This window comes from Spea bombifrons, chromosome 13, assembly GCF_027358695.1.
Source record: "Spea bombifrons isolate aSpeBom1 chromosome 13, aSpeBom1.2.pri, whole genome shotgun sequence".
Lineage (NCBI taxonomy): Eukaryota > Metazoa > Chordata > Amphibia > Anura > Pelobatidae > Spea > Spea bombifrons.
Window position 1 is genome coordinate 21,855,732 of NC_071099.1, and position 27,401 is coordinate 21,883,132.

The 27,401-nt window shown below is 46.6% G+C and overlaps 2 protein-coding genes across 3 annotated transcripts; one reads left to right on the plus strand and one right to left on the minus strand.

The window, feature by feature from the left end:
• Positions 1–1,600: 1,600 nt before the first annotated feature.
• On the minus strand, positions 1,601–18,519 carry RAB40B (RAB40B, member RAS oncogene family). Of its 2 annotated transcripts, none has more exons than XM_053453872.1 (7): positions 18,400–18,519; positions 16,821–17,049; positions 4,357–4,417; positions 4,007–4,067; positions 3,667–3,744; positions 3,148–3,370; positions 1,601–2,767 (listed from the first exon to the last, which is right to left on the minus strand). In XM_053453872.1, exons 2-7 carry the CDS (start codon positions 16,960–16,962, stop codon positions 2,496–2,498), a joined length of 837 nt encoding a protein of 278 aa, XP_053309847.1. In that variant the 5' UTR covers positions 16,963–17,049; positions 18,400–18,519; the 3' UTR covers positions 1,601–2,495. The 2 variants fall into 2 exon arrangements, with proteins under 2 accessions (XP_053309847.1, XP_053309848.1); XM_053453873.1 differs by having other exon boundaries at positions 18,414–18,485.
• Positions 18,520–23,315: 4,796 nt separating this feature from the next.
• On the plus strand, positions 23,316–26,357 carry FN3KRP (fructosamine 3 kinase related protein). The gene is made up of 6 exons (XM_053453374.1): positions 23,316–23,474; positions 24,600–24,751; positions 24,966–25,057; positions 25,259–25,341; positions 25,666–25,788; positions 25,927–26,357. The coding sequence occupies exons 1-6, from the start codon at positions 23,334–23,336 to the stop codon at positions 26,263–26,265; spliced, it is 930 nt and encodes a 309-aa protein (XP_053309349.1). The 5' UTR covers positions 23,316–23,333; the 3' UTR covers positions 26,266–26,357.
• The last annotated feature ends 1,044 nt before the right edge of the window (positions 26,358–27,401 follow it).

The window sequence follows — 27,401 nt, forward strand, 5'->3', positions numbered from 1 at the left end:
TCTTGTATAGAATTATTTTTTTTTGCGACGAGTCTTTTCTGCTGCGCGCAGCGTTATGAACACAATAAACCCGAGCAATCGGTTCGTTGGGTTACCTGCCTGACGCACCCAAAAACGCCCTGCGCCAGCAATCCTGATTGGCAGGAAGTGCGATCGTATAAGGGAAGGATTGGACGATACTTGTTGGACGGTGGATCACGCTTACTCCCCTCTCCTATACCAAAATCCACTTAGCGAACAAATCATTGAGATCTAGGACATACGGCAGACGAGGCGGGATAATCCACATATGCCATATACATTAATTCATATACATTCAATTCATTCACATTCAATTCATTCATATACATTAATGGATATCCATTCAATTCATATACATTAATTCATATACATCCCATTCATATACATTCAATTCATTTACATTCAATTCATATAAATTAAATTCATATACATTCAATTCATATACATCCCATTTATATAAATTCATATACATCCCATTCATATACATTCAATTCATTTACATTCAATTCATATACATCCCATTTATATATGTTCAATTCATTTAAATCCCATTCATATACATCCCATTTATATAAATTCATATACATTCAATTCAGACTATTCTATTGATTCTATTTTCTTGTAATTTTGGGCGCGTCAATAATACGCAACCATTTTTCGGGGCTGATTGCATCATATGCAGGATTTTTACAATGTGTGAATTTGGGACAAAGAACAATACTTGTGCAATCACCATGGTAACGATGGAATGTTCCTGCCGTTCTTGTTCAGTTTATGGTTGTAAAGAAGCGCTTAATCTTTTCTATAATCCGTATTCCGGGGTCAGGGCTGTTTCCATGGAGATTTCTCTAGTGCTGGAACACTTCTGTATAATCAGTCCGCGCATTCCTGGGTGTGTAGGCGGCCGAGGTCTTCAACATCCTAATGCCTTTACTCAAAACACCAGCCAGATATACAGCCATATTCATCACACCCATCACTCTGATCCGTTATCCATCTGCGTAAAATCTAATCTAATTTCTTTCCGACAGATTATCTGCACATCTGATAGAGGTTCACAGATTACTTGATGACAGATTAGGACATTTTACACAATGCACGCTTTAGGAGACGGGGGCAATTTTAATCAGGGTGACATATATCAGCTATTCACCTCGGTACTAGTCTTACTTTACTGACAGGGTGGTGGATAAGTGAAACAGCGTCCCAGCAGAAGTGGTAGAGGGTAATACAGTGAGGGTATTAAACAAGCATGGGATAGACATACGGCTCCTGAATCTAAGACGAGGCCAACGACTGATTGTTTGACAGCAGGAAAAGGGGGCTGACTAGATGGGCCGAAAGGGGCCGAGCTGGTGTCAGATTCTATGTGTTTATTTTATGACCGCTAAAGAAAAACTACTAATTTCTAACCCCACTTAATGAAACCCAAATGTCACTCGTGATCTTTTCTTATGTTAAATCAATTTCAGGAGCCTGCTGATGGATGGGAGGGACGTGTTGGGCCAAAAAATAATAAAATATACATTAATATAATATATTGATTTTGTGTATATTTGCAAATAACGGCGAGCAGTCCGGCTGTTGAAAGACATTTATTTTTTAAATAATAGTGTTCTCTCTTATAAAACAGTTCATCAAATCACGTCCCGTTCACCGATTCCTCGCACGAGAAAACGCTCAAAAGTCAAACACGTCTTTGGCTTTTTTTGTTTTTTTTTCCTCCTCTTTAAAACACGGCAACGCTTATTACATCTGGTACAAAATGGTCAATTTTACAGAAATAGAAGCATATATATTATATATAATCACTGATTAATCCCAGAAAATATTAAATAACAATTAAAATAAAAACGCAAAAAAAAACCAAACCATTATCAAAGAACCGGTTTCATACACAAATATAACGGTGAGTGCATCCTTTGTACATCTCTGCAGCGTATGTAGTGCCTCTGGGTTACAAATCTGAACTTCATTTTAAAGTTTTATTAAAAAAAGCAATAAAAATCTAGAAAGATCAGATTATAGTTTGGGTCGCTGCACCCCTTGTTTGCTGGGGGGGTCCGCGCTCTCTAAATGTTCCCGTCTGCGATTATTCCGCAAATTAACTTACCTTAAAAAAATAAAAGCAAGTGTGCAGTTGGCGTGTTACACGGAAACGCGAGGCTGGGTACGGATTCCATCACAAGCTCTGAATTACGCAAAATGAATTCCCTTTATAAGCACAAAAAAAGGTCAAACACAAAAAAAAAAAAGGAAATAAAAATCCTCATGCATTTTGTACGCGGCGGTTACCGCACGGCGACGGCTCGCAGACTCGTAAGAACGCGTCCTTTCGCCCAAATCAAAGCAGCTTTATCACCAGAAGACAGATCCTTCCGTTACTTCCCGCTCCGCGGAACGCTCTCTCGCTCCTCCCGGCTCCGGAGACAGGCGGCTCTCCCGAGGCTCCGCTCCAGCTTGGCGGTCGGCGACTAGGAGATCTTGCAGCTGTTTCTGGAGCAGTTTTTCGGGGGGCTCTGGGGGGGACGGATAATCTTGGCTTTTTTGAGGCTGTTCCTCTTGTTGGCGTTGTTGGCAGTGAGAGAGTAGGAGCGGCCGTGCATCATTCTGGCGTTCAGGCCGTTGGCCATGGAGAAAGACTTCAGATGGCTTCTTAAGGCAACCGGCAGAGGGAGCTTGTCCACCAAATGCACCGGCGTGCAGGACACGATCGCCCGGCAGCAGAGGTCCTGCAAGCTCAGTACTGCGATTAAAAAAAAAGAGCGATAGGGGTTGTTAAGATCCATCACGCGAGACAGAAAGTATTTAAGGGTTAAATCATTATTTAGATTTAGAACTTCTGTAATTTGGTCTGTTGGACGGCCACTAGGTGGCAGTGTGTGCCAATTAGTAGTCACCCGGAGCGACTTCCCAGCGAAGGCGGCTGTTTTTATTATTCTCTTTTATTTATATAGCGCCAGCATCTCCCGCGGAGCTTCTTACAGCGACAGTCCCTGCATTTAAAGGGTCTGACAAGACTAGAATTACAGATTAACACAAAATGGATACATCATGTAAAGAGGACTCGGCCCGCAGGCTTACAATCTAAAGGATTAACGTGAAAGCATTCTTTGGCAGACGTACCCTTGTTTGGCCTCCACAATCGGTCCATGCCATGGCGCATTAACACTATCCTTGCCAGCTCCGTGAAGGACTCCGTGATATTAAAGTTGCACAACGGACTGACTTCAAAAAACGTCATCCCCAGGCGCTCGGCGTAGCTCTGGGCTTGCTCCGTAGAGACCTGGCGCTTGAACGCCAGGTGGAGGCGGTTTCCCACCAGGATTTTGGGCACCCCAGGGGCATGCTGAAGGAACGAAGGGAAACAGAAGCTTAAAGGGGAAATCGCATCAAATCCTACCTTTTAAACATTCATAGTTTTTTTTTTAGTCACATTCTCAGGAGCGGATAAAGATATTTGACGAGTAAACACCACATACCCTCACCTGCAACATTAAAATATGACTATTATAAGCGGGATTGTGGGTGGGCTACCACTTAGCCACACCCCCATACCACCCACGGAGTGGGTGTGACCAAATGACGCACTGCCACCATAGGGTGATACCGATAAACACGAGAGGAAGCGACCGGATCACCAACCTCATCAATCTCCTTTATCCATCGGTCAATTCCATCAAAAGACCACCGATTTGTGATGTCATAAACCAGGATCACGCCCTGCAGACGGAAAAAAAGGGTTTTTTAATCATAATTTGGTAAATTAAATGTTACAATGGCATCGCTCATCAAAGCGAGATCTACTCTATTGCCGTAATGCTGGCATGACCGAAGATTTTCATGTTTTCTTTAATTTACCCTTTTAGCCCTTTACAAAGAAAAAAAAAGGTTTCTTAATACCTTCCTTGGGGCATAAAAAAAAGTACTAATTATTTCCATAATGCCGCTGCGAGGCGGATGGATATATTTGCTGTAATCTCACCTGAGCTCCCCGGGAATAAGAACGAAAAATAGTGCAAAACCGTCCTTGTCCTGAGGTGTCCCTGAACGGGAGAGAAAAAAAAAAACGACGGGTTCGTTAATACTACATATTAATATATTTTACATTTCTTTTACTTTCTTGGAGAGGAGCTGATTGGACGACCCCTTGAGATCATATAGGGTTAAATAACACATTCGGTGGAAGGCCGGGCGCCTGTTTAGAGGAGGCTGTGATTGGACACGTGGAAAAAAGGGTGTTTAAGGGATGGGGATGATTCTCCTTAGCCAAGAACTGTGGCCCCTGGGGCCAAAACTCATTCGATAGGTAAACTGAAGAATGAAAGCACTCACCAGAGCTGCAGTTTTATCCTCCGGCCGTCCAGAAGGATGGTTGTCGTTTTGTAGTCAATTCCTGAAAGATAAGAGAATTTTATTTGCCAAATATTTTACAATCTATCGTTTCCCTCAATAAAACCCTAACAATAAATCGGTATTTCCGGTAATCCCGGTAAAGCCAACTTCATGTAAAAAGGGAGAGAAAAAGCTCCTGCGAAAATGTACAATCGCCTCCCGCTACTCAAAAAAAAAAAAGAGATATAAATATTTAACACACACACTCATACGCACACATTCACGCTCGCACTCATTCATTCATACACACACATACACGCTCGCACACACTCACTAATATGCACATACACACGCGTGCGCCAGAAAAAACAGCAAATCCTGACTGATATTGGTGTACCGGTGTCATTACGACGGCGCACGAACAATCCGTGTCCCTCAGCGTGAAGCTACTTCAATGTGATAAAATTAAATATAGGACTTATTTTGTAATCCTTTGCTGTACTGGATGCTGAGTGGGCACTCTGGGCATGTTACCCGAGCTGCATTCACTTAAAACCAAACAGATAACTTTAACAGTAACAATAATATTAAAGACGATAAACCTAAAGCATCCAAAGAGTTAAATAGGGACAGCTCAGCGTGACACCCGGCAGCCGGTAATGGAGGTGTGATTCATTCTCTTCACAACGGGTTATTTATATCAGCCACGGGAGGTGTGATTTCCCCCGTGGAATCGTCTCCCTGTAATGGTTAAACTCACTTTGTGAGTGCTTTGTTTGGTATTGCACAGGTTAAAGGACTGGCCTTTTAACCCACTGGTACTGCACGGGTTAAAGGGCTGGGCACTGGCCTTTTAACCCACTGGTACTGAACGGGTTAAAGGGCTGGCCACTTGCCTTTTAACCCACTGGTACTGAACAGGTTAAAGGGCCGGCCACTGGCAGCCCTCTGGATCCCGCTTCCCGTGACGACGCGGCTTCCTGTTAGTTTCCGGGAGGCGGTGGAAACGTCGGGGTCCCGGCTGATAAAATATTCCGGAAAACAGGACAAGCAGAGCTTAAAATCTGACGGTGAATCGGCTAAAACCCGGCTTCCGTATGACATCATTTCACGCGAAGGCATTCAGAGCCGCTCACCCATTCACCGGTACAGAGGTTCCTGCGGGGTTATTCTCCATGATACCACTTACACTACTAGCGCCCTCTGGGGTGACGTGTGGCTCTGTGCATGTCATACATGTGCTTGGCGTGTATCTGTCCAGGTGAGTATGCCACTCGGCGGTTTCAGACTTGGCCCGACCCTCATCCTTTCCACTCGCCCAGACGACCTTCACCCAACCTTTGGCCTCGTCACCCGCCTGGCAGAACCTCGCCGACGGAGCCAGCGGTTACAACGTAGCGTTAGAAGATATAACGATGCTAAAAACATTCCTTCTGATCCCGAAACCTCACTGAAGACGGTGCTGACATTTCATTATCCCCACGGCACGGTTACCGATCAGGTGATCCCTCTTGGTCTCCTCCAAGTCCGAGCGAGGCTCGGTTAGCTTGGCTCCATTGTGTTAATGATGTCATCGTTTGAATTTGGAGAGCTGTAGCCTGAATGTTAACAAGCAGCAAACCATGTGAAATAAGCTGGAAATGAGACAATTCCCCACCTCCCCTGACCATGGAGGACGAGCGCGAAGGAAGACATGGAAAGGTCAGGAGAGGTTTCCACCAAGGACTCCACGCAAAGCCCCAGCCGCCGGCCAAGTTCTTCTCAGCAGCGCAGACCCGGAGGGGTTTTGTTTTCAAACTCCCTGACCTGAAGCTTTAAAGCACACGATGCGTCAGCGCAGCCGATAAACATGAATAATTTAAGAGTACAAAGCAACAGCGAAGCTGCGAGCCGAGCCAACTCCGGCGGAGGACCAGCTCCTAACGCACACAACAAACACGGAGCTCCATCACGCCGAGCAGAGCTTCGGTAATCGCAGGAGACGCTCTACGGAGTCAGAACCTCGGGGGAGTCAGAAACCCGGAGGGGGTTTGGAACTTTCAGGGTTCCGTGTCTCATATATCAAACCGGCAAAAAAAAAAAAAAAAAAAAAGATTTCCCAGGCCACGGTGGAGATCGGTGGGTTAATGAGTGAGGTCATGGTTGGTAAACCTGGGTTCTGGGAGCCCCAAGTGCACCCTAAGTACTCCTCGTAGGGTAGTCGAGATAGGGGGCAAATGTTTGCTCCCATTTGTAAAGACCCCCCCTCCAAGAGTAAAACCTCAGTGTTCCGTGCTATGATGTCATAACCCACCAAAGATCCATCCTCTACGCAGATCTACATCAACTCCATAAAATTAACAGCCAATGATTGAGTCAATAATAATAACCCCGATCAGCGCTTTATTATCGCCGGAGGATTCACGTCCCCCGGTATAGAAAATGCCCCCCACCCATGATTTTTTTTTCTTTACCCCAATAAAGGTTTCGGGTACAGCTTCCCAGCCGCGAGGGTTAAACGGCTTGCTTTGCGGGGGTAATTACGTAAGAAAATGTAAAGAGGACAAAGAGAATATTTTTAATCCGTGACGGGCAGATAATTGGCTGTGTAGGAGTGTAAGCGCGACAGGTTGGCAGCGAGGGGGAGGTGGGAAGCGCCAACGGCTTCTGATAAACCCGACGACCGGAAGATCTCCGGAGAACGCGGCCGGGGAGGGTGCCGCCCCACAAACGCAAAAATACTAAAACGCGTGCTTAGTAGACCAGCCCCAGGGAGTATAAGAGAATGCGTGCTAATATACGCTCCTAGCCGATTAACCAAGTCCAGCTCTATGCTGGTTTATACAAAAAACATCCGCCCTGTACAGATACCTTATGTTTTTACCCCAAACTGAATGACCCGCACCAGTCTGGTATTAACCCTTCCACTTTCTAACGAGATCCTTTAAAGGTTCTGTTCCCCTTACACAAAAAACTCAAACTCCCTCCAGTATGTTATGCAAATAAACTTTAGCGGGTCTCATTTTAGCATAGAAAGGGTTTACAAAGCTTTCTTTTTTTATTTTTAGCTTCTATGGCAACAACCTATCAGTGCCTGCTTTTGTGTCACATGGTAATTACGCATTCCCAGGCAAAAAATATAAATGTAGCAAGATTCCAATAGATTCCGTGGATGACGACTCCCAGCTACTTCCCCCGAGGGCCACGGGAAGAGAACAGACGCCCCCCCCCCTCCCCGGCAGCCGGAGCAACCGCTAATGAAATATTCAATTTCTCCTTCTTCCTGCGATCTATTATTTAAAATGAAAACTGTGCCGCCATATGTTCCTGCATCTTATTCCCTCGCAGCCCAGGGAACCTGCATTTCTCAGAAGCCGGGTGGATTTAACCCTTTATTCTACAATAGTCAGGTCCCCGTCCCATCAGTGACACTAGGGGGGTTGTTACTGTCTACAGCGCTGGGGGGGTTGGCACCGTCTACAGTGCTGGGGGGGTTGTTACCGTCTATAGCGCTGGGGGGGTGTTGTTACCGTCTACAGCGCTGGGGGGGGCTGTTACCGTCTACAGCGAAGAGAAGTGTCCATTCATTAAGAAAAGTCTTAGTTATGGGACACAGAAGGTGTTTTACTGACCCCGTTTAAAACCAATGTCCGTGGTAACAGGAAAGCACGGGCTCCTGGCTGTTTGTTGCCCCTGTGCTTGCGCGGCGGATGCCCCTCTAACGGATACGCTGCTTTGCGTAATAAATGCTGACGAGGCCGATGGAATAACAGGTTATCGCAGCCGCGCGGGAATCGAGTTCTGTAGCATTCCTCGGGACAATTATCGTTCTGCGATCTCTCCTTCCGTCAGAGGCAATCATCGTACGAAGCTTCTGCTCGGAATCTCAGAATGAGCTCCAACCGGCCGTTAGTGGCCATCGAGAAGGTCTTCTGATTAACGCACCCGACGCGGACATCGCTTTTAACACCGGGACTGTCCGTCGGCAGGCAAGTCCCAGCTTGTTCTAGATCACGGTGCATGAGGTAACACGGCATGGAGATTCGCTTTCATGCAAGTCCTGGGGAGAACCTTTAAAGCAGGAGAAGTCCCACCATCCTTAAGGGATTATGGGAACTGTATTCCTAAAAGCAACCCTGCTATTAACAGGTCCCAGCGGTCTCTTTCCGGGAAGGTAATATTTAATCATTGAAGATGTTGTTATAAACTCTCACAAGCCTTAGGCTGTCAAGCGGAAAGCTTTCAAAATGATGATCGGGGATCCCTGAGAACTTCTTTCCAGACGAGTTCTAGAAAATGACTCGCTCCGTAAGGGCCGGGCATACAGGCTGGCTGAGGGTTATGAGACTTTAACTCAAAAAGTTAGCTTTTAGTGCCTTTATTTTAAGGGAAAAGTCTCAAGGTGTACCCAAACCAGAAGTCTGTCCAACGCTCCGGTGAAACGCCTGCCCGACGGGCAGTTCAAGGTGACAACAGGAAGCTATTTCATCATCATCGGTAGTGATGACATCATGGTTTCCCATGGATTGTATCTGCTAAGCAGATTGGCACGTATGGCGAAAACGGGACATGACAGAGCAGACCTCGCCTTTAGTTCCCTAACCTGTCCCCGTTTAACGAGTTGACCTCGGCCATCATCTCCTGATCCAACTGCGAGCGGTGGCTTCGTTGTCACAATATGTGAAGACAACAGACCAAAAACGAGACTTCACAAGCCTGGCGCTTTCAAACCATTGCATGACATCATCAAGGACGTCAAAATAAATATTGTTTCATAGAAACGACTCGCAGTACGGGAAGCGGTGGGTTAAGGGAACGGCGGGAATCAGCCGTGTCATTAGAAATGCGCGGGGCCGGGTAACCATGGCCGTGTTCAGACGTTCCTCCTCGTTGCTACAAGGTTTCTGGGAATAAATAAATCCCTCTGCATATCTCGCCCACTCGCAAGTGACTAAGTAGCGGGAGTGGGAGAGATCGCGCACTCGCTCTATAACAGGGTGGGTGACAGAAATCAGCACCCCCTCTCGCTAACGAGAACAGCAATTATCTGCACTATCCAAATAACTACAATCCCCATCACCCTGCAACCGAGCAAGATGGGACTTGTAGTCCCGCAGCCAGCTTGCGTTCATGTGGTGGCCCAACAGCATCCGTTTGTTTAAACCCATGAGACAGAGTAGTAGATACAGGGCCTTGGGAAACAGCGAGATCAAAGGGCATCTGGCACGTGGTGGCGAATATTAGAAGGCCGGCTACCGGGGGGGGCTACCATTGCCAGAATGTAACACTGTTTGTGATTGGCCCGCGGCCACACGAATTCCATACAATATGCTCGGCTCTGATTGGATATCTGAGCTGTTAAAGCTGATAACGGCGTGACTTTTGGATCTGCAAACAAAACAAGCGGTAACTACAGACGGCAAGACGGAGCCAAAAAGAAGTTACGAGCCGGATGTAAAAATCTAGAAACCCAGCTCCTCGGGGGTATCCGGCCCCCCGATCAGAGCTATTTACTAAACATTCCTCGGAGAAGAAATACCCCGTCCCCCCGGTCCCCTGCTGTGCCGAGGGGGTTTCCAGAAGAAGCCCGATCCGTGCTCTCTGGGAACGGAGACGCTCTCCGAGCGCAAAGCAGATAATCATCCCGAAGCCGCGGAACATCGGGAACAGCTGCTCTGCATTACGCAGTCCGTAAACAACAACAACAACAACGAAAGCTGGACGTTCTAGAGCGTCCCAAGTTAGAACCGGTTCTTAACGACGCCAAGTCCGAAGCTTCCAGAAAGAAAAAACAGAAAAAAAACCCAGAAAAAACATCGTTTCCCTCCGGTTTATCTAAATTGCGAAATCACCCAAATATACAATTTTTTTTCTAGTTCACGTTATGATGATAGAACCCTCCGGCAGATCGGCCCCCGTCCAGTCGCCCGTTTCTCCTGCTGTAAAGACTCAAACCTTAATCAGTCGTTGGCCTCGTCTTAGATTCAGGAGCCGTATGTCTATCCCATGCATGTTTAATCCCCTCACTGTATTACCCCCTACCACTTCTGCTGGGAGGCTGTTCCACTTATCTACCAAAGCTTTTAGGGGGTGATGCATATTGCTCTATCATGCAAACAGTTAAATCTCAATACTCGGCCCCAGAGCCTGTTTGTGAACGTGCCAGATTGCAATTATTTATGTGCTGGAACCAAAATTAGAATCCACCTCCTGGAACACGCACACAGCTCCCACACGCTCCATCCCTCTTAACACCCGCATGTAACACGCCTGCCGGTTCCACCAGCTAAACAGACCAAGAACCCACCTGGCGCTCGCGCTGTTTAGTTATGGGGTCTCAGAGGACTCAGAGGTTTTAGTGACGTCACAGCAGTCAGCCAACACCTGAAGCTTTACGGACGAGATATTCCGGGTTACACAAGGAGCTCACGGGCAGATCTATCACAACATGGCAAACCGCCAAGACCCGCGGCTACAGCTGAGCAGATAAAGCCCTATACATGCTTCTACTCCTTACACCAGGTCCTGCTGCCATAACCGAGCAGATAAAGCCCTATCCATGCTTCTACTCCTTACACCAGGTCCTGGTGCCATAACCGAGCAGATAAAGCCCTATCCATGCTTCTGCTTCCTACACCAGGTCCTGCTGCCATAACCGAGCAGATAAAGCCCTATCCATGCTTCTACTCCTTACACCAGGTCCTGCTGCCATAACCGAGCAGATAAAGCCCTATCCATGCTTCTACTCCTTACACCAGGTCCTGGTGCCATAACCGAGCAGATAAAGCCCTATCCATGCTTCTGCTTCCTACACCAGGTCCTGCTGCCATAACCGAGCAGATAAAGCCCTATCCATGCTTCTACTCCTTACACCAGGTCCTGCTGCCATAACTGAGCAGATAAAGCCCTATCCATGCTTCTTCTTCCTACACCAGGTCCTGCTGCCATAACCGAGCAGATAAAGCCCTATCCATGCTTCTACTCCTTACACCAGGTCCTGCTGCCATAACCGAGCAGATAAAGCCCTATCCATGCTTCTACTCCTTACACCAGGTCCTGCTGCCATAACCGAGCAGATAAAGCCCTATCCATGCTTCTACTCCTTACACCAGGTCCTGCTGCCATAACCGAGCAGATAAAGCCCTATCCATGCTTCTACTCCTTACACCAGGTCCTGCTGCCATAACTGAGCAGATAAAGCCCTATCCATGCTTCTTCTTCCTACACCAGGTCCTGCTGCCATAACCGAGCAGATAAAGCCCTATCCATGCTTCTACTCCTTACACCAGGTCCTGCTGCCATAACCGAGCAGATAAAGCCCTATCCATGCTTCTACTCCTTACACCAGGTCCTGCTGCCATAACTGAGCAGATAAAGCCCTATCCATGCTTCTGCTTCCTACACCAGGTCCTGCTGCCATAACCGAGCAGATAAAGCCCTATCCATGCTTCTACTCCTTACACCAGGTCCTGCTGCCATAACCGAGCAGATAAAGCCCTATCCATGCTTCTACTCCTTACACCAGGTCCTGGTGCCATAACCGAGCAGATAAAGCCCTATCCATGCTTCTACTTCCTACACCAGGTCCTGCTGCCATAACCGAGCAGATAAAGCCCTATCCATGCTTCTACTCCTTACACCAGGTCCTGCTGCCATAACCGAGCAGATAAAGCCCTATCCATGCTTCTGCTTCCTACACCAGGTCGGACTCCGAGGCAGGGCGAATTGTTACAGGGCCGTCACGATGTTGAATATTACCTCCATCTTTACAGTCTCTCGGGGAAGCAGGATCTCCAGCTCTCCGTGAATCAGGAGGCAGAAGCACAAAAGAGGTTTTATCCGCTAACCTCTCGCAGCAAGAATTCCAGTAAAAACGCGGCTATTTATGAAGCAGGGAAAAAAAAAACACGACACACTACTCGCTCTTTCATGGTCCTTTGCCAAAAGCTGTCAAAACTGTTTATTGCTTTTCACATACCCCAAAAATGTGGAAAATAAAAAAAAAACCCTTACAATAAATTTCTTATGTACGTTACAAAAACCTCTTACATTTGGCACCAGATCTTCAGAGCAGAAATTAGGTGGAAAGACAGCGGCGTATTCACGGGGGCCGTATAATTATTCAGTCCGCGCAAAAGCCCTCTCTTTGTGCCAACGTCAAAGAAACAGTGGTAGGTGGGACGCGACTACGGAGCCTGCATCTCTGGAGGGTTTTTAACCTACGGAATAATCGTGTTTAGCGGAGCCAGGCTACAGAATCCGTTAATAGACGGAAAGGTGATAAAAAAGTCATAGATTATCGGGCTCCTTCCGCTAAATGGCGCTTTGTTGCGTTTTATTTGCGGCTCCTTTCAATTCATTATTTTTGGGAGTTTCAATCAGGGAGACACTTCGAGAGACGGTGCAGTCCCACTGATTCAGCTCCGTAACAAGCAATGTAGCCATTAAAAATTAGATCAGACTCGCCAAACTTGGGGTGCTCTGACGAAGCGACGGGCGAAGCGACACATGGCCACAGAGTGTGACGGGATCCCCAATATTTATGCCGCGGATAGGTGTCTTTGTGAACGGTATCATCTGGGGGCACGTGTTCTGCTACGTCACCTCCTGACACACCACTTGACCCCAACTCAGATTCTGCTGCCCACCCTGACCTCTGACCACAAAGCGTTTCCCGTTATCGGCAGAGTCGGTGAGCCGGGATAGACTTCTTCTGATGGCACGGCCCACGCGGTGGCCAACGCACAATTCTTTTCATTGTGTCACCCCAGTCCCTCCTCACGTCACCCATTTATTATCAGGTATCCTTAGACCATTAAATTAGCATTAATTAATACCCCTGAACTCCGGAGACCTTTCCCGACGTCGTGTTCAATGAACTCCTGGGTGATTTTCACACGTTAAATCATTCAGATTTCCAAAAATAAATCCCAATAATGTCCCTTTAAAGACGGAACTTATTGTCCACCATTAATAAATTATATTAAAATAATAATAAATAAATAAATAAAAATAAAACAGACCCCAGGGCTGAAGATAAGACCATGTCTTTCTATATTTTAAGTAAACAATTGGCCGGGATGACAGAAGCCCCGGTGACGGGAAGCACGCGCAAGCACATTCCACGGACAGAAGAGTAAACACTTCACTCTTAGCGGTATCTGGACTATTTAAAGGGCCGGCGTCCTCACGAGGGGGGGGGATGTCAGCGTCGATGTTTTGAGAAGCCAAAGTATTTGGAGCAGAAAGGGAATCCTTGAAGGACCCGCCGAGCGCCAGAGACTATATTTAGAAGATGAATTTGACTTTGGAAAGTAACATCTTCACGTGTCGTTGGCCGCGACGCAGGAAACCGTCCGAGAGATCGGAAAAGCGTTAAACGGAGGTGGTAGAGGGTAATACAGCGAGGGGATTAAACATGCATGGGATAGACATACGGCTCCTGAATCTAAGACGAGACCAACGACTGATTAAGGTTTCAGTCTTTACAGCAGGAGAAACGGGCAACTAGATGGGCCGACGGGGGCCGATCTGCTGCCAGGTTCTATGTAAGTTCTAAACAACTCTTTAGATAAAAATACAGTTTTTGATGTGTTAGGTCATATGTTTGGGGTTGCCTCATCATTTTGCCCGAATCACGGATATGTCGGTGGCGTGTTGGATATTACGTGTTCCAATAAAGTCATCAAAAAAACCCACAAAAACATAAATAAGGTTTACTGAATATCCCCCAATGAAACTGGGATTTAAGCTTAGTTCGAAAGGAACGACAGATGGAAAAAAAAAAAAAGTTGTTTTTAAAATGCAGAGTCATAAAAATACAGGAAAAACCTGAAATAACAACTAAAAAGACTATTAGTCACCAGAATTCAATACGTAACCGGTAATCCGCGGGTGATATTACCGCAAAATATGCGAATAAGTCAATTATTTGATGTTTCAGAAAGATCTCCGGAAACCCAAGAGATTCCAAATCCCAAGTAAGGTACTTTCTGAAATAAATACCGAATTCTGACTGATCTGGTCCATAAAAAAAAACTTCTGTACCCAAAGTATTCCTAATAAACAGAAATGAGAAGGTATGAAGCGCGGAGAAAATATAAGATTGCATAAAAACGGATTTAATATTAATTTCATTTCTAAATCATAGAGCTATTTTATTTATATTTATTATTATTATTATAATTATTATAGCAATTAATTGTTACCGATTTCATTTTTAAATCACATAGCTATTTATTTTTAAGAATATTTATTTATATTTATTATGATTATTATAGCAATTAATATTTATAATCATAGTGATTTTTAGGTATAATTATTTATGATTATTATAGCAATTAATATTTAATATTAATTTCATTTTTAAATCATATAGCGATTTATATATTTTTATTTAGAATTATTTATTAGTATAGCGATTCATATTTAATATAAATTTTTAAATCACATAGCGATTTATGTATTTTTTATTTAGAATTATTTATTATGATTATTATAGCGATTAATATTTAATATTAATTTCATTTTTAAATCATATAGCGGTTATTTATTTATTTCTGCGGCCGGCACGGCTCACACCAAGCGTTTCTTGGCAGTGAAAGTGTCCTCGCCCTCCCGGGGAGATCCTGCGCAGGTGAACTCCCTCGGCAAGCAGATCTCACGCAGGTGGAGGCACCGGAGGGGATTTAACCAGCTTACTGGGTGAATTCGGAACAAGCCGCGCGACCCCCAGGTCGTGGGGATAAATATTACGTATTAGATCGAGAAGGAAACGAGGCACAAAAGTCTCTATTGTAAGGAGGAGGCAGCCGTCGGAGATTAGAAGGGATAAGTAAGCCTTTAGCGGAAGGAATAAATAATACTGTGAATACCGGGCTGGACGTGTACCGGCTCAGGGACCCTTACCGCAGAAACCCCCATTATGTGTAGATTATACAGGTAAGCGGCGGCCAACATTAAACTACACAGATGGCGACGAACGGGGTGCGTGAGCCTAAACGAGCAATAACCTGCTAAGATTTGTGAAAGCTGCTTTCAGAGCCAGGAGGGTAAGATAAGATAGGGACTAGCCATGAAAACCCAGGGCAGCTGGCACGTACCGTGAGTAACTGGGCAACTTAGCTTACAGCACCTGCTAAGAGCGCAGTATGTGTGAGCTTCTGATCTATTATTAAACCATTAACGGCGGTATATCGGACACGGATTCCGCCGGCTTATCATTGTATTGCCGGAATCAGATCCCAAATGATGTCACCGGATTCCTTTCCCCCACCTGCTGGCGGATGTCACGCTGACCGGGGGCAATAACTTCACCCGCCCCGACACAGATCACCCATATACGCACCCGCCGCGACACAGATCACTCATATACGCACCCGGCGCGACACAGATCACTCATATACGCACCCGCCGCGACACAGATCACTCATATACGCACCCGCCGCGACACAGATCACTCATATACGCACCCGCCGCGACACAGATCACTCATATACGCACCCGGCGCGACACAGATCACTCATATACGCACCCGCCGCGACACAGATCACTCATATACGCACCCGCCGTGACACAGATCACTCATATACGCACCCGCCGCGACACAGATCACTCATATACGCACCCGCCGCGACACAGATCACTCATATACGCACCCGCCGTGACACAGATCACTCATATACGCACCCGCCGCGACACAGATCACTCATATACGCACCCGCCGTGACACAGATCACTCATATACGCACCCGCCGTGACACAGATCACTCATATACGCACCCGCCGCGACACAGATCACTCATATACGTACCCAACGTGTCCAGCAGATCAGCCCAAAATACCCCTGAAATCAGTAATTGAGTGGTATTCGCATATCTTTTGCCGCCGGTGCCGCGCGGACCCAGCGTGGGTGAAGCCCCGGCAATCACAGCGCTGTCTGGCAGGAGTCCACGGATGCCATGTCTAATTACACGAGAAACGAGGCGTCTCTTCCCCGGGGCTCGTTCTCAGCACTCACACCCAACGCTGCACCTTCACCCTCGGCAGAACGCAAGCGGAACAAGAAAGAGCGTATACGGCAAGACCCCAAACCAACGAGACCCCAGAACATCTGGACACGTTATCGGCACAGACCTTCATACATGATCCACCACACATATCATGGACCTCAGCACGTGATCTACCAATAATATCGAGGACCTCAACACATAATCCATCACACATATTGAGATCCTCGGGAACCTGGAGGAGGCCACACAGGGTCAGCCGTCACGTGGGGGCCGGACTCGCCGGTGACTCGAACTTCCGACGTTCTGAGGTTACAAATATTCGGAAAATTGACCAAAACGTGGTGAGCCGTAGGGGGACTCACCCATGTTGTAGCCGTAAGGGCGCTCACCCACGTTACAGCTGTAAAGGGGGCTCATCCACGTTACAGCTGTAAGGGGGGGGCTCACCCACGTTACAGCCATAGGGGGACTCACCCATGTTATAGCCGTAGGGGGACTCGGTGGCGCCGTCCTGCAGGCTGGCCAGGATCTCTCCTTTGCCGACATCGCTGTCTCCGACCAGCAGGAACTTGAGCAGGAAGTCGTAGGCTTTCACCGGGCTGGCTCTGTGGGTCATCCTCCTCGCGCAGGTCGCTCTCAGCCCATCATGGGGAGTTCGGGGTCATAAATCCAGAAGGAGCCGGAGACTCATAATCCAGAAGATCTAAGGGGGAGAGGCAAGATCCAGTTACTCGTCACCGCTATACGCCGCGTGTTGTCTCTGTTAGTCAATTTGTTATGTTACATACTACTTGTCATGTCCTGTTTACCCATTGTACAGCGCTATGGAATTTGATGGCGCTATATAAAACAATAAATAATAATAATGTATACGTGGCGAGTCATTATTACATGTGCAAAGTGACATCAGGGTGACATCAGCGTGACACACCAGAGCGGTACAGCCTTCAGCCTCCGTGACAGTAACCCGCTGAGGGGCATACAGAAAGGTGGCTACGGGATCCTGAGCCAAACCTGCCCCGGGTCAATGAGCCAAGCCTATAAAGCACTAAATGTGGAGCAGTCACCATGGAAACCAGGAACACGTCCCCACATTCCCAAGGTTTGGCTCCTCTTTTGGGCAGCGGAAGCCTTCCACCCGTCACAAGCCAGGCTTACACCTCCGGGGCCCGACTACCGCCCCCCCCACCCCCAAGACGCTTACACCGGGGCAACAACACAAATACTAAGCCAAAGGGGCAAAAGAAAAAGCAGAGAAAAATGGGAGAAGTGACCGGACACCCAGCACTCCCAGCCAGAGAGTGGCCGACAAGCAGAGCCGCAGGGTACGGGGGCAACACGTAGGAAAGAGGGCAAATATGCGAGGCTGACTATAAGAATTTACCCCAATACTAGAGAGAGGGGGCAGCTTCGCGTTCTACGGATTAAGCGACTTCCTAAAATACAAAATGATTAGTCGGCTGTGCGGCGTTCACACACCCAGCAACCTCAGCCGCATATATACACCCGCTCACACACACTCAAACACTAACCCTGCCACAGGCTGCCACACGGCGTAACACGCAGAGGACACGCACAGGGTAACACGCACAGCTCCGATCTGCCCCCCACAGCCTCTATACCCGGTGTCTGCGTCCCCCATTTACCTAGCGCTGTACCCCCAGTGTACCCACTGTCGTACCTCCAGTGTACCCGGTACTGCCCCTCTAAGTGTGTCAGTGCTGTACCCCTCCCCTGTGAATCCGCTAATATGTCCCCCTGGTGTAACCAGTACTGAGTACCCAGCGCTGTGCCCCCCATGTACGCGTAGTATTCCCCTCAGCGTGCCCATTGCTGTGCCCCCAATATATCCGGTACTGTGTACCTCATTGTGCCCAGTTCTGTGCCCCCAATATATCCGGTACTGTGTACCTCATTGTACCCAGTACCGTGCCCATCAGTGTCCCTGGCGTTGTAGCCCTATTTGACCCTCAGCGTGCCTGGTACTGTACCCCCTGCAGTGCCCGTCAGTGTACCTGGTGCTGTGCCCCCAGTGTTGTACTTCCCTGCGTACCCAATACTGTGCACCTCAGTGTATCCGGTGCTGCGTCCCTCAGCGTATTGCTCGCGGTACCCAACGCCAGCCCGCTTCGCTCTCCGCTACAGCGCGATCTGCCAGACGTGTGGAACTGCGTTCAGCCTGACAGCGCATGCCCCGCCCTCGCACACCCATCATTGGCCAATAGAGTAGTTGCTAAGGGACCCCTCCTCTTCCATTGGTTGGAGGGGCCATCCATCAGAGGGTTAGACGTGAACACACCCACTTATCGGCTCACCTCCAGGTAAGGGAAAGTAGGGGTGGTTTCATGGAAAAGGGGCGGGTAGGGGGAGCGGTTTTGGTTGTTTACAAACGCGCGGAAGCTTCTGCTTGGTGCATGCGCAATGACAGCTGTCTGTGTGTCTAAAGAGATCTGAGCGCACGAGCCTAATGCAGAGAGAGCGCTATACAGGGATCACTTACCTGAAAGGGTGCACTATACAGGGATCACTTACCTGAGAGGGAGCACTATACAGGGATCACTTACCTGAGAGGGAGCACTATACAGGGATCACTTACCTGAGAGGGAGCACTACACAGGGATCACTTACCTGAGAGGGAGCACTACACAGGGATCACTTACCTGAGAGGGAGCACTATACAGGGATAACTTACCTGAGTGGAGTGCTATACAGGGATCACTTACCTGAGAGGGAGCACTACACAGGAATCACTTACCTGAGAGGGAGCACTACACAGGGATCACTACACAGGGATCACTTACCTGAGAGGGAGCACTATACAGGGATCACTTACCTGAGAGGGAGCACTATACAGGGATCACTTACCTGAAAGGGTGCACTATACAGGGATCACTTACCTGAGAGGGAGCACTATACAGGGATCACTTACCTGAGAGGGAGCACTATACAGGGATCACTTACCTGAGAGGGAGCACTACACAGGGATCACTTACCTGAGAGGGAGCACTACACAGGGATCACTTACCTGAGAGGGAGCACTATACAGGGATAACTTACCTGAGTGGAGTGCTATACAGGGATCACTTACCTGAGAGGGAGCACTACACAGGGATCACTTACCTGAGAGGGAGCACTACACAGGGATCACTACACAGGGATCACTTACCTGAGAGGGAGCACTATACAGGGATCACTTACCTGAGAGGGAGCACTATACAGGGATCACTTACCTGAGAGGGAGCACTATACAGGGATCACTTACCTGAGAGGGAGCGCTATACAGGGGGCAGTTACCTCAGAGGGTGCACTATACAGGAGGCAGTTACATAAGAGGAGTGCTATACAGGGGGCAGTTACCTGAGAGGGAGAGGGAGCACTATACAGGGGCAGTTACCTGAGAGGGTGCACTATACAGGGAGCACTTACCTCAGAGGTTGTACTATACAGGGGGCAGTTACATAAGAGGGAGTGCTATACAGGGGGCAGTTACATGAGAGGGAGCATTATACAGAGCTGTTACCTGAGTCTAATACAGAGTGAAAAAATTATACTGAGCCCTGTATGTATAGGGAATGTTTTATCCCTGTATACCACCATCCCAGAAATATCCCAAATATCTAACCCCTTATTATACATTATTATATATTCCTGCCCCTCTTATTATACATTATTATATATTCCTGCCCCTCTTATTATACATTATTATATATTTCTGCCCCTCTTACTATATATAATATATTTCTGCCCCTATACTATATATAATATATTTCTGCCCCTTTTACTATATATAATATATTTCTGCCCCTCATATATTTTTGCCCCCTTATTATAGATTATTATATATTTCTGGCCCCTTATTGAGACGCTCCTGTGCTTCCTTGCATTATATGTAATAATGTAATAGGAATAATATGCCTGGGGGGGGTTGACTTGGATAGTCCTAGAAGCTTGCAATCTATCGTACTTCCGGTGAAGGGATCCCGGCTGTCGCCGTGCCGTTCTGTACCGCGTTCTCGTCTCCATTCTGTTGATGGCGAGTAGATATTTAAGCTGCTCAGAGTTCTCCGGAGCGGCCCTTCCCGTTCTGCCCGATTGCCCTTAATACCTCCTGACAGCGGATCCTGTCCTCTCCCCGGATCCCCCCCCCAGAATAAACGCTCCAGCCTGCCTTTCCCTTTAGGCTCATGAAGCTCCGGTTTCATTTTTCCGACCCGATAAACCCCGTATCCAGATTAATTTTTAAAAATTTCATGAAATTAGGTCAAAAAAAGATAAAAACCTCTAAAAAAAATCCCGCGTGGCATTTCCCATGAACCTTGGCGGCGTAACATATTTCTCGTGGCCACTGACCACCAAGCTGTTGAATCACCGTTATTAGCCGCACTCGAGATATTTGGGGTCTGGAACCGTTTCCTCTGCTAAACTTATCTTAGGAATTCACCGGGGCGAAAAAAACATTTTCTAAATACCTTCCAGCTGCTAGAACAGGTGAAAGGGGAACCTGATGACATTCTTCCTGTTGGTCACGAGTTTATCATACCAGTCCCGTGATGGTATGTGGCACCTTCTTATTTTAAGGGTAAAGCCGTGCTAACAATAGCAAACCCCTATACCGCGGCGTCACGCAGCCGGAGCGCTAAGCTCTGCCACAAATAGCAAGCGCGTAACTTCTTATTGTTAACAGACATCCTGGCAAAGAATGTATCTAAAAATATAAGTGAATTAAGGCCGCCCGGCTACGGCTAGCGAAGGGGGTCTCCGCGCAGATTCAACTTTAAATTATTAATATTATTAAAAAATGGGAAATCCGTTAAAAGTAGATAATGCGTCATTTTATTTTTCACCCCCAAATTAGCAACTCGTCTTCATACCTGTGAATGCTCTAAGAGTACCGACGCTGAGACTCCTGAAATATTAACCCTTTAAGGGCCCGTCGCGAAGATCCGGTGCAGCGTGCTACCCAAATGCCTCTAATACCGGTCGTCATGGATACCCTGACTTGTCATTATTTAAATATACACTTCATTCAGTCACCTGCATTCAAGCAGGGATATCAGCCACATACTAGGAGTAAAAGCACCAACTGGGAGTCTTATATATGATCAAAGTGGGGAGAATAGGCCGGGGGGGGGCAGCTGCAGACTGTGTGACCCCCAGAATCTGCCTCTTCACCCTGAGATTGGGGCAAATCCTGAGAGTTCACAGATATGCTCATCTTTCATTGTATCTGTTGTTACCCACGGGGAGGGTAACTTTAACTCTTGATGGGTTTTGGTGGCCCTTTAAGCAGACTAGGTGGCCGCTGTGCAGCAGCTGTGACATTCCTGGCATCTCGCGGCCGGGATGAATTTGCCGGAGAGCGGGGGTCACAGTTGTTAGAAATGCACAGAATTGTTTTAGATTCAAATTTTAGAAGACGATGAGAGGTCAGTGTATAGAACAGGCGGGTCATACCTGCCACCATGCCTGGATTCCATGAAACAGTCCCAAGGTCGTGCTTCCTATTGGTTGTGATTAAAGGGTTAATATAGTTCAGTCATCATGATTTATCACCGTTATTTTATGTGTCTTGCTGCAGCGATACGTAATATGTCTACGATTTCACTTTAACGCACGCTTCGTGATATAAGCACCTATATACTTCTGGCGGGCGGCCAACCCTGTCATATGTGTTTTACAAATAAAACCTGTGGTCTCGATAATGAGACTTCCGTGTCCTGTGTTGGCATCATTTTGTAGAGAGGGCAGTTATATATACCCCGAGGCCCACAGATGCTGTTTCGTACTGTGGTGCATCTTAGGTCAGGGTATTAAGGGGACGATGGAACGCGGAGACAAGTCGGTTCCTGACTCTAAATCTCAGGTGAAGGGTTTGAAGAGATTTCCGTAATCCGTGAGATTAGCCGGGATCCTCGCAGCCTGATACGTACCGCTTGCCTCCATCCTAACCATATCTCTAATCAGCCTCCGCTTGGGAACCCTTTTACGTATTAGGGGTCCGGATACCCCCTCTTTAAGTAATGATTATGGGGGGGGGTCTGAGTTACCATGGCTGCAAAGATCATCCGATGTTACTTATACCTCTGTGCTGTGTGTTATCTTTATGGAGTTTATTGCTCGTTGGCTGCCATGAGCGGGTCCACGGTGTGGCTTCTATCCTGCCCTGGTAACCCAGCTTGCTGCCTGGGATTAAGGCCGTGGGACGTATCCTCTATACATCGTCCTGGTCACATTTGCTGCCAGATGTATAGATGAAGCAGCGTCTCATGTGAGAGATTTCAGTCTCCACACGGAGTATCATGGAGCTTCAGATGCATGTCCTCCATACATGCTAGCTGTCCTAATTCCGGCTGTCCAGGCCAGTGGTACAACATGCTAACTTGCATCTGATGGGGCATGGCGCATGCGCTTACCCTGCAGGACAGACCTGGGCCCAGCATGGTATAACATCACGCCGCCGCCATGTAAAGTGTGCAGCTCAGGACATATGTCTTGCCGTCGCTTGATTAGAGCATGATGTCGAAACAAATCTAGATACAAAGCTGGCAGCTATAATGCTCCACTTGCATCAACAGAAAGCCATGTGGCCCTTCTGGCGCCCCCAAAAGTGATACATAAACTGCCCTGTATGTATAATTTACACCTTTATAATTAGATAAATCCTAAACCTCTGCATTTGACACCCCTGATCTATTTTTATAGCCCCTCTGCCCCCTATCCCTGTTCCTATTGGTCCCTCTCTCCTGTTATTATTTATTTTCGCACTGTTGTTTTATAATCCATGCGACTACCGCCACCCAGTGGTCAGGGATATGTACTGCCGTGCTATAGAGAACATGCCTAGCCTGGCCTCTATAAAACTGGTGAGGGGGGCGCGGCTGCTGGAGCCAATCACCGAATGAGTTATGCTTGGAACGCAGCTCTGGGCGTTTTGTGATAACGTCAGTGGAACGCATTTGGAACGCAAAGCAGCCTAGGAAGAGCAGCATGGAATCCTTGCTGAAGAAGGAGCTGGGATCCTCCTTGATGAAGCCTTCTGGCCACTCAGGAGGAGGCTGCATCAGCCAAGGGCAGAGCTATGACACCGACAAGGGCCGGGTCTTTGTGAAGATCAACCACAAGCCTGAGGTTCCCATAGTCTGAGAGGCAGCGAGAAATCTCCATAATCACATGAATATGCACTTATTATATGTATATCATGCAAGAGGAGGAATAAGCAATACACTGGGCTTCAGTGGCATGGGACTACAGCTCCTAGTATGTGGCTATGTGGTTGGCTGAACATCCTGGGAGTTGCAGTCCATGGTCACCGGAGTTACAAAGATGCAAGTTATCTAAGGAATGGTTATTTAAGTATATTTAAGTAACTTTATAATATCCATAGTGAGTCATTCTGGAAGATAATACATGAATTTGATTCATTTGTTTGCAGTGATGCTTGTACAAAGATTGAAAAGTGTTCTTATCACCATAGCAACCAAATGAGATGGTCCAATCAGGGAGTTACATTCCATTGGTTGCCATAGTGACAACATCCACTTTTCAGTCTTTGCACCAGGATCACTTTTTTATACACATCAGTGTTTGCTGTGATGTTTATTATGAATAATGACATCATATATTATTATATATTTTTAATATGTGGAAATTGAGAATCACTTTTTTTTTAGTTTTGTTTATATATTGATGAATTGATTAGTATTTAAATATATTTAATCTTGTTTTGACTTCACGTAAAGCTGGAACACGTACTATTATAAAGTGCTAGATGTGTACGTTCTAGCCTTAGTGTGTTAGTGGGTTGTGTTAATTTGTTCCTGATCAGTGTGGAATATTCTGGGGAATAAATGAAAAGAGTCCTGATTGTGAATAGGACTGGGATCTGCTGAATAGTGAGTTTTTCCTCCTCTGTGTTATTTGAGTGGGTATTATGTGCCTCCCAGAGATTTAGCGGCTGTACTGCTTGTCTCAATGCCAGGCCCCTCTATAGTGCTCTACGCCGGATAAAGCATGTGCACACGTCTAGTACACGCCGTTGTTAATCACATGTGATCCCTCTACACATGATCGGGTGTATGTGCTTCAGATAAAAGCATATGTACCCCCTTAATATTGCAGTTACTGATTATTGTCCTCCTGAGAAAAGCATGTGTCTAGTTTGTGGTGGAGGTAATAGAATGGTCCATGTGGCTTTGTTCTCATGCCCCCTTTTGGGGTAACATGGTGACCTGTTACTACTGCCTGCGTTTTTAGGCACGGAGGATGTTCCTAGGAGAGATGGCCAGCTTAGAAGCCATTCACCGAACGGGTACCGTCCTTGTCCCGAAACCCATCAAGGTCATAGACCAGCCGGATGGTGGGGCGATGCTGGTCATGGAACATCTGGACATGAGAAGCCTCAACAGGTACTGAAGCCTCAGGAACCTACAGACCCCGTTCACCAACGTGGGGTTGTTGTTTTTTTGGCTCAGTCAGTAGTCATATCTGGACTTCCAGCTGGCATTGGACCACAACTCTCATCAACCGGTGTCATATGGGAGATGGTCTCCTATGACGGCTGGGGGGTTCCTGCAGATTTCAGGGGCTTCTCCCATGTAGTAACTGGCTTCTTATTTGTAGATATTCGGCCAAGCTTGGTGAGCAGATGGCAGATCTCCACCTCCATAACCAGGGACTGCGGCACAAGCTGTCTAAGGAGGGAGGCACCATAGGTAGGTATGGCATCCTTGACCATTTGCAAAGATGGTGGTTAAGGACTATAATTTTTATCTAAAAGTGGTCTAAATTGAGTAGTCTTCACCCATTAACGACAGTCCGTTAGCTGAGTGCCATAGATCTAGATAAGTAATTGCCGGCATGCGCCAACTCTAATTGTTTTTTTATGTAATTATAATTATTGTGTGATTTCCAAGGTAAAGGCCCCGGCCAGTCTGACCTCCAGTACGTAGACAAGTTTGGCTTCCATACGGTGACGTGCTGCGGATACATTCCCCAGGTAGAGGCTGACATTAAATCATTCATTTCCCAACAGGAAAAGTTTTGCCAACAAGTTTAATGTCAGGGGGTGCTTGTGCCATCAGCCCCCAGTCCATACCTGATCTATTGTCCCCTGAACCCCACCAGTCTGCACGTTAGTAGAAACTAATTGCATCATGTTATGATGTCATAACACAATGGCAGGGGAGGAGAGTGCAGGCGGATGTGGGGGAGGCAAACCATTTGTATCCTGAGTCTTATTCCTCATTACCTCACCTCACAGTTTCCTCTTTGACTATTTTTTTTACTGTTTTTGACATTATATATGGTCCTTTCGTGGCAGGTGAATGATTGGCAGGAGGACTGGGTCTCCTTCTACACCCGTCAGAGGATCCAGACCCAAATAGACTTGATTGAGAAATCATCGGGGGATCGGGAGGCCAGAGAGCTTTGGTCACAGTTACAGGTGGGTGATTTCAATCAGGAGTACTTTATTTCATGGATATTGTGTCATTTATTTATCACTACGCAGCTTTTTAACTTTTTGAGGCCTATTGCTAGCCTTTTACGTGACCTCCTCTATCCGAATTATTTTTGGCTGCAGCTGAAGATACCCCAGCTGTTCGCTGACATCGAGGTAGTACCGGCTCTTCTTCATGGAGATTTGTGGGGAGGAAACGTGGCAGAAGTGGAGTCAGGGCCCGTTATTTTCGACCCTGCCTCTTTTTACGGCCATTCGGAGTTCGAGCTGGCCATTGCTGGCATGTTTGGAGGATTCGGTGGTTCTTTTTACTCTGCCTTCCACGACAAGATCCCCAAGGCTCCTGGGTTTGACAAGCGGCTGAAGCTCTATCAGCTTTTTCATTACCTGAACCACTGGAACCATTTTGGAAGTGGTTATAGAGGGTCTTCCCTGAGCATCATGAGGGGTCTTCTGAAGTGACTTTCCTGACCATATACTATACAGGAGTCCACACAATGTTCCTAGAACACCATCTATTCAAATGACCAACTACTGCAGTGACTAACATGATATATAATCAGTGGCGTCTCCAGCTTTCATATTTAGGGGGGGGCACATGGGGGGCCAGGGACCAAAGTAGGGGGGCCAATTATAAAACGGTACATATACACTATATATATATATATATATATATATATATATATATATACATACACACGTTAGACGTGCATTTTTAACTACGTAATATGTATTTATCTCTTTGAAGTAAAGACTGTGATTAAAATATGATTTCAAAATAAAGTGACAGTTATTTTTAATTCTTTAATATTAGCCCCTGCTGACAATATATATAAATATTAGACCCTGCTGCAGATATATAGAAATATTACACCCTGCTTCCGATATATATTAATATTAACCCCTGCTGCGGATATATATTAATATTAGCCCCTGCTGCGGATACATACTAATATTATTCCCTGCTGCCGATATACATAGAAATTATACCCTGCTGCCAACATATATTAATATTAGCCCCTACTGCCGATATATATTATTAGTCCCTGCAGCCAATATATATAAATATTAGCCCCTGCAGCCAATATTTATTGATAATAGGCCCTGCCGCCAATATATATTAATATTAGCCCCTGCTGCCAATATATATAAATATTAGTCCCAGCTTCCGATATATATTAATATTAGCCCCTGTAGCCAATATATATTAATATTAAACCCTGCTGCCAATATATTTGCCACACTGACTGCAGATCAGGGGAAGACAGTGAGAGTCAGTGCAGTGTTCCCTCCTTCTGACTGCACCGTGACATTGAGAGGTCCTCTCCCCTGTAATCATCCCCAGAGTCCCTTTGTCCCCTCATTCACTAAACCATACCGCTCTTTTACTTACACCCTGTAGTTCAGGTATAGATCAAATAAACAACACATGGAAACAGCACACGCAACTGAATGAGGAAAAAAAACCTGTATTTGCATGAATACATAAATAATGTATGGAAACATAGCAGATACAGATCAACAGAATTTGACACACTATTTGACATCCAAACAACTATAAATCATTCTTTTTTATCACATTATTAAAATCCCAGAAA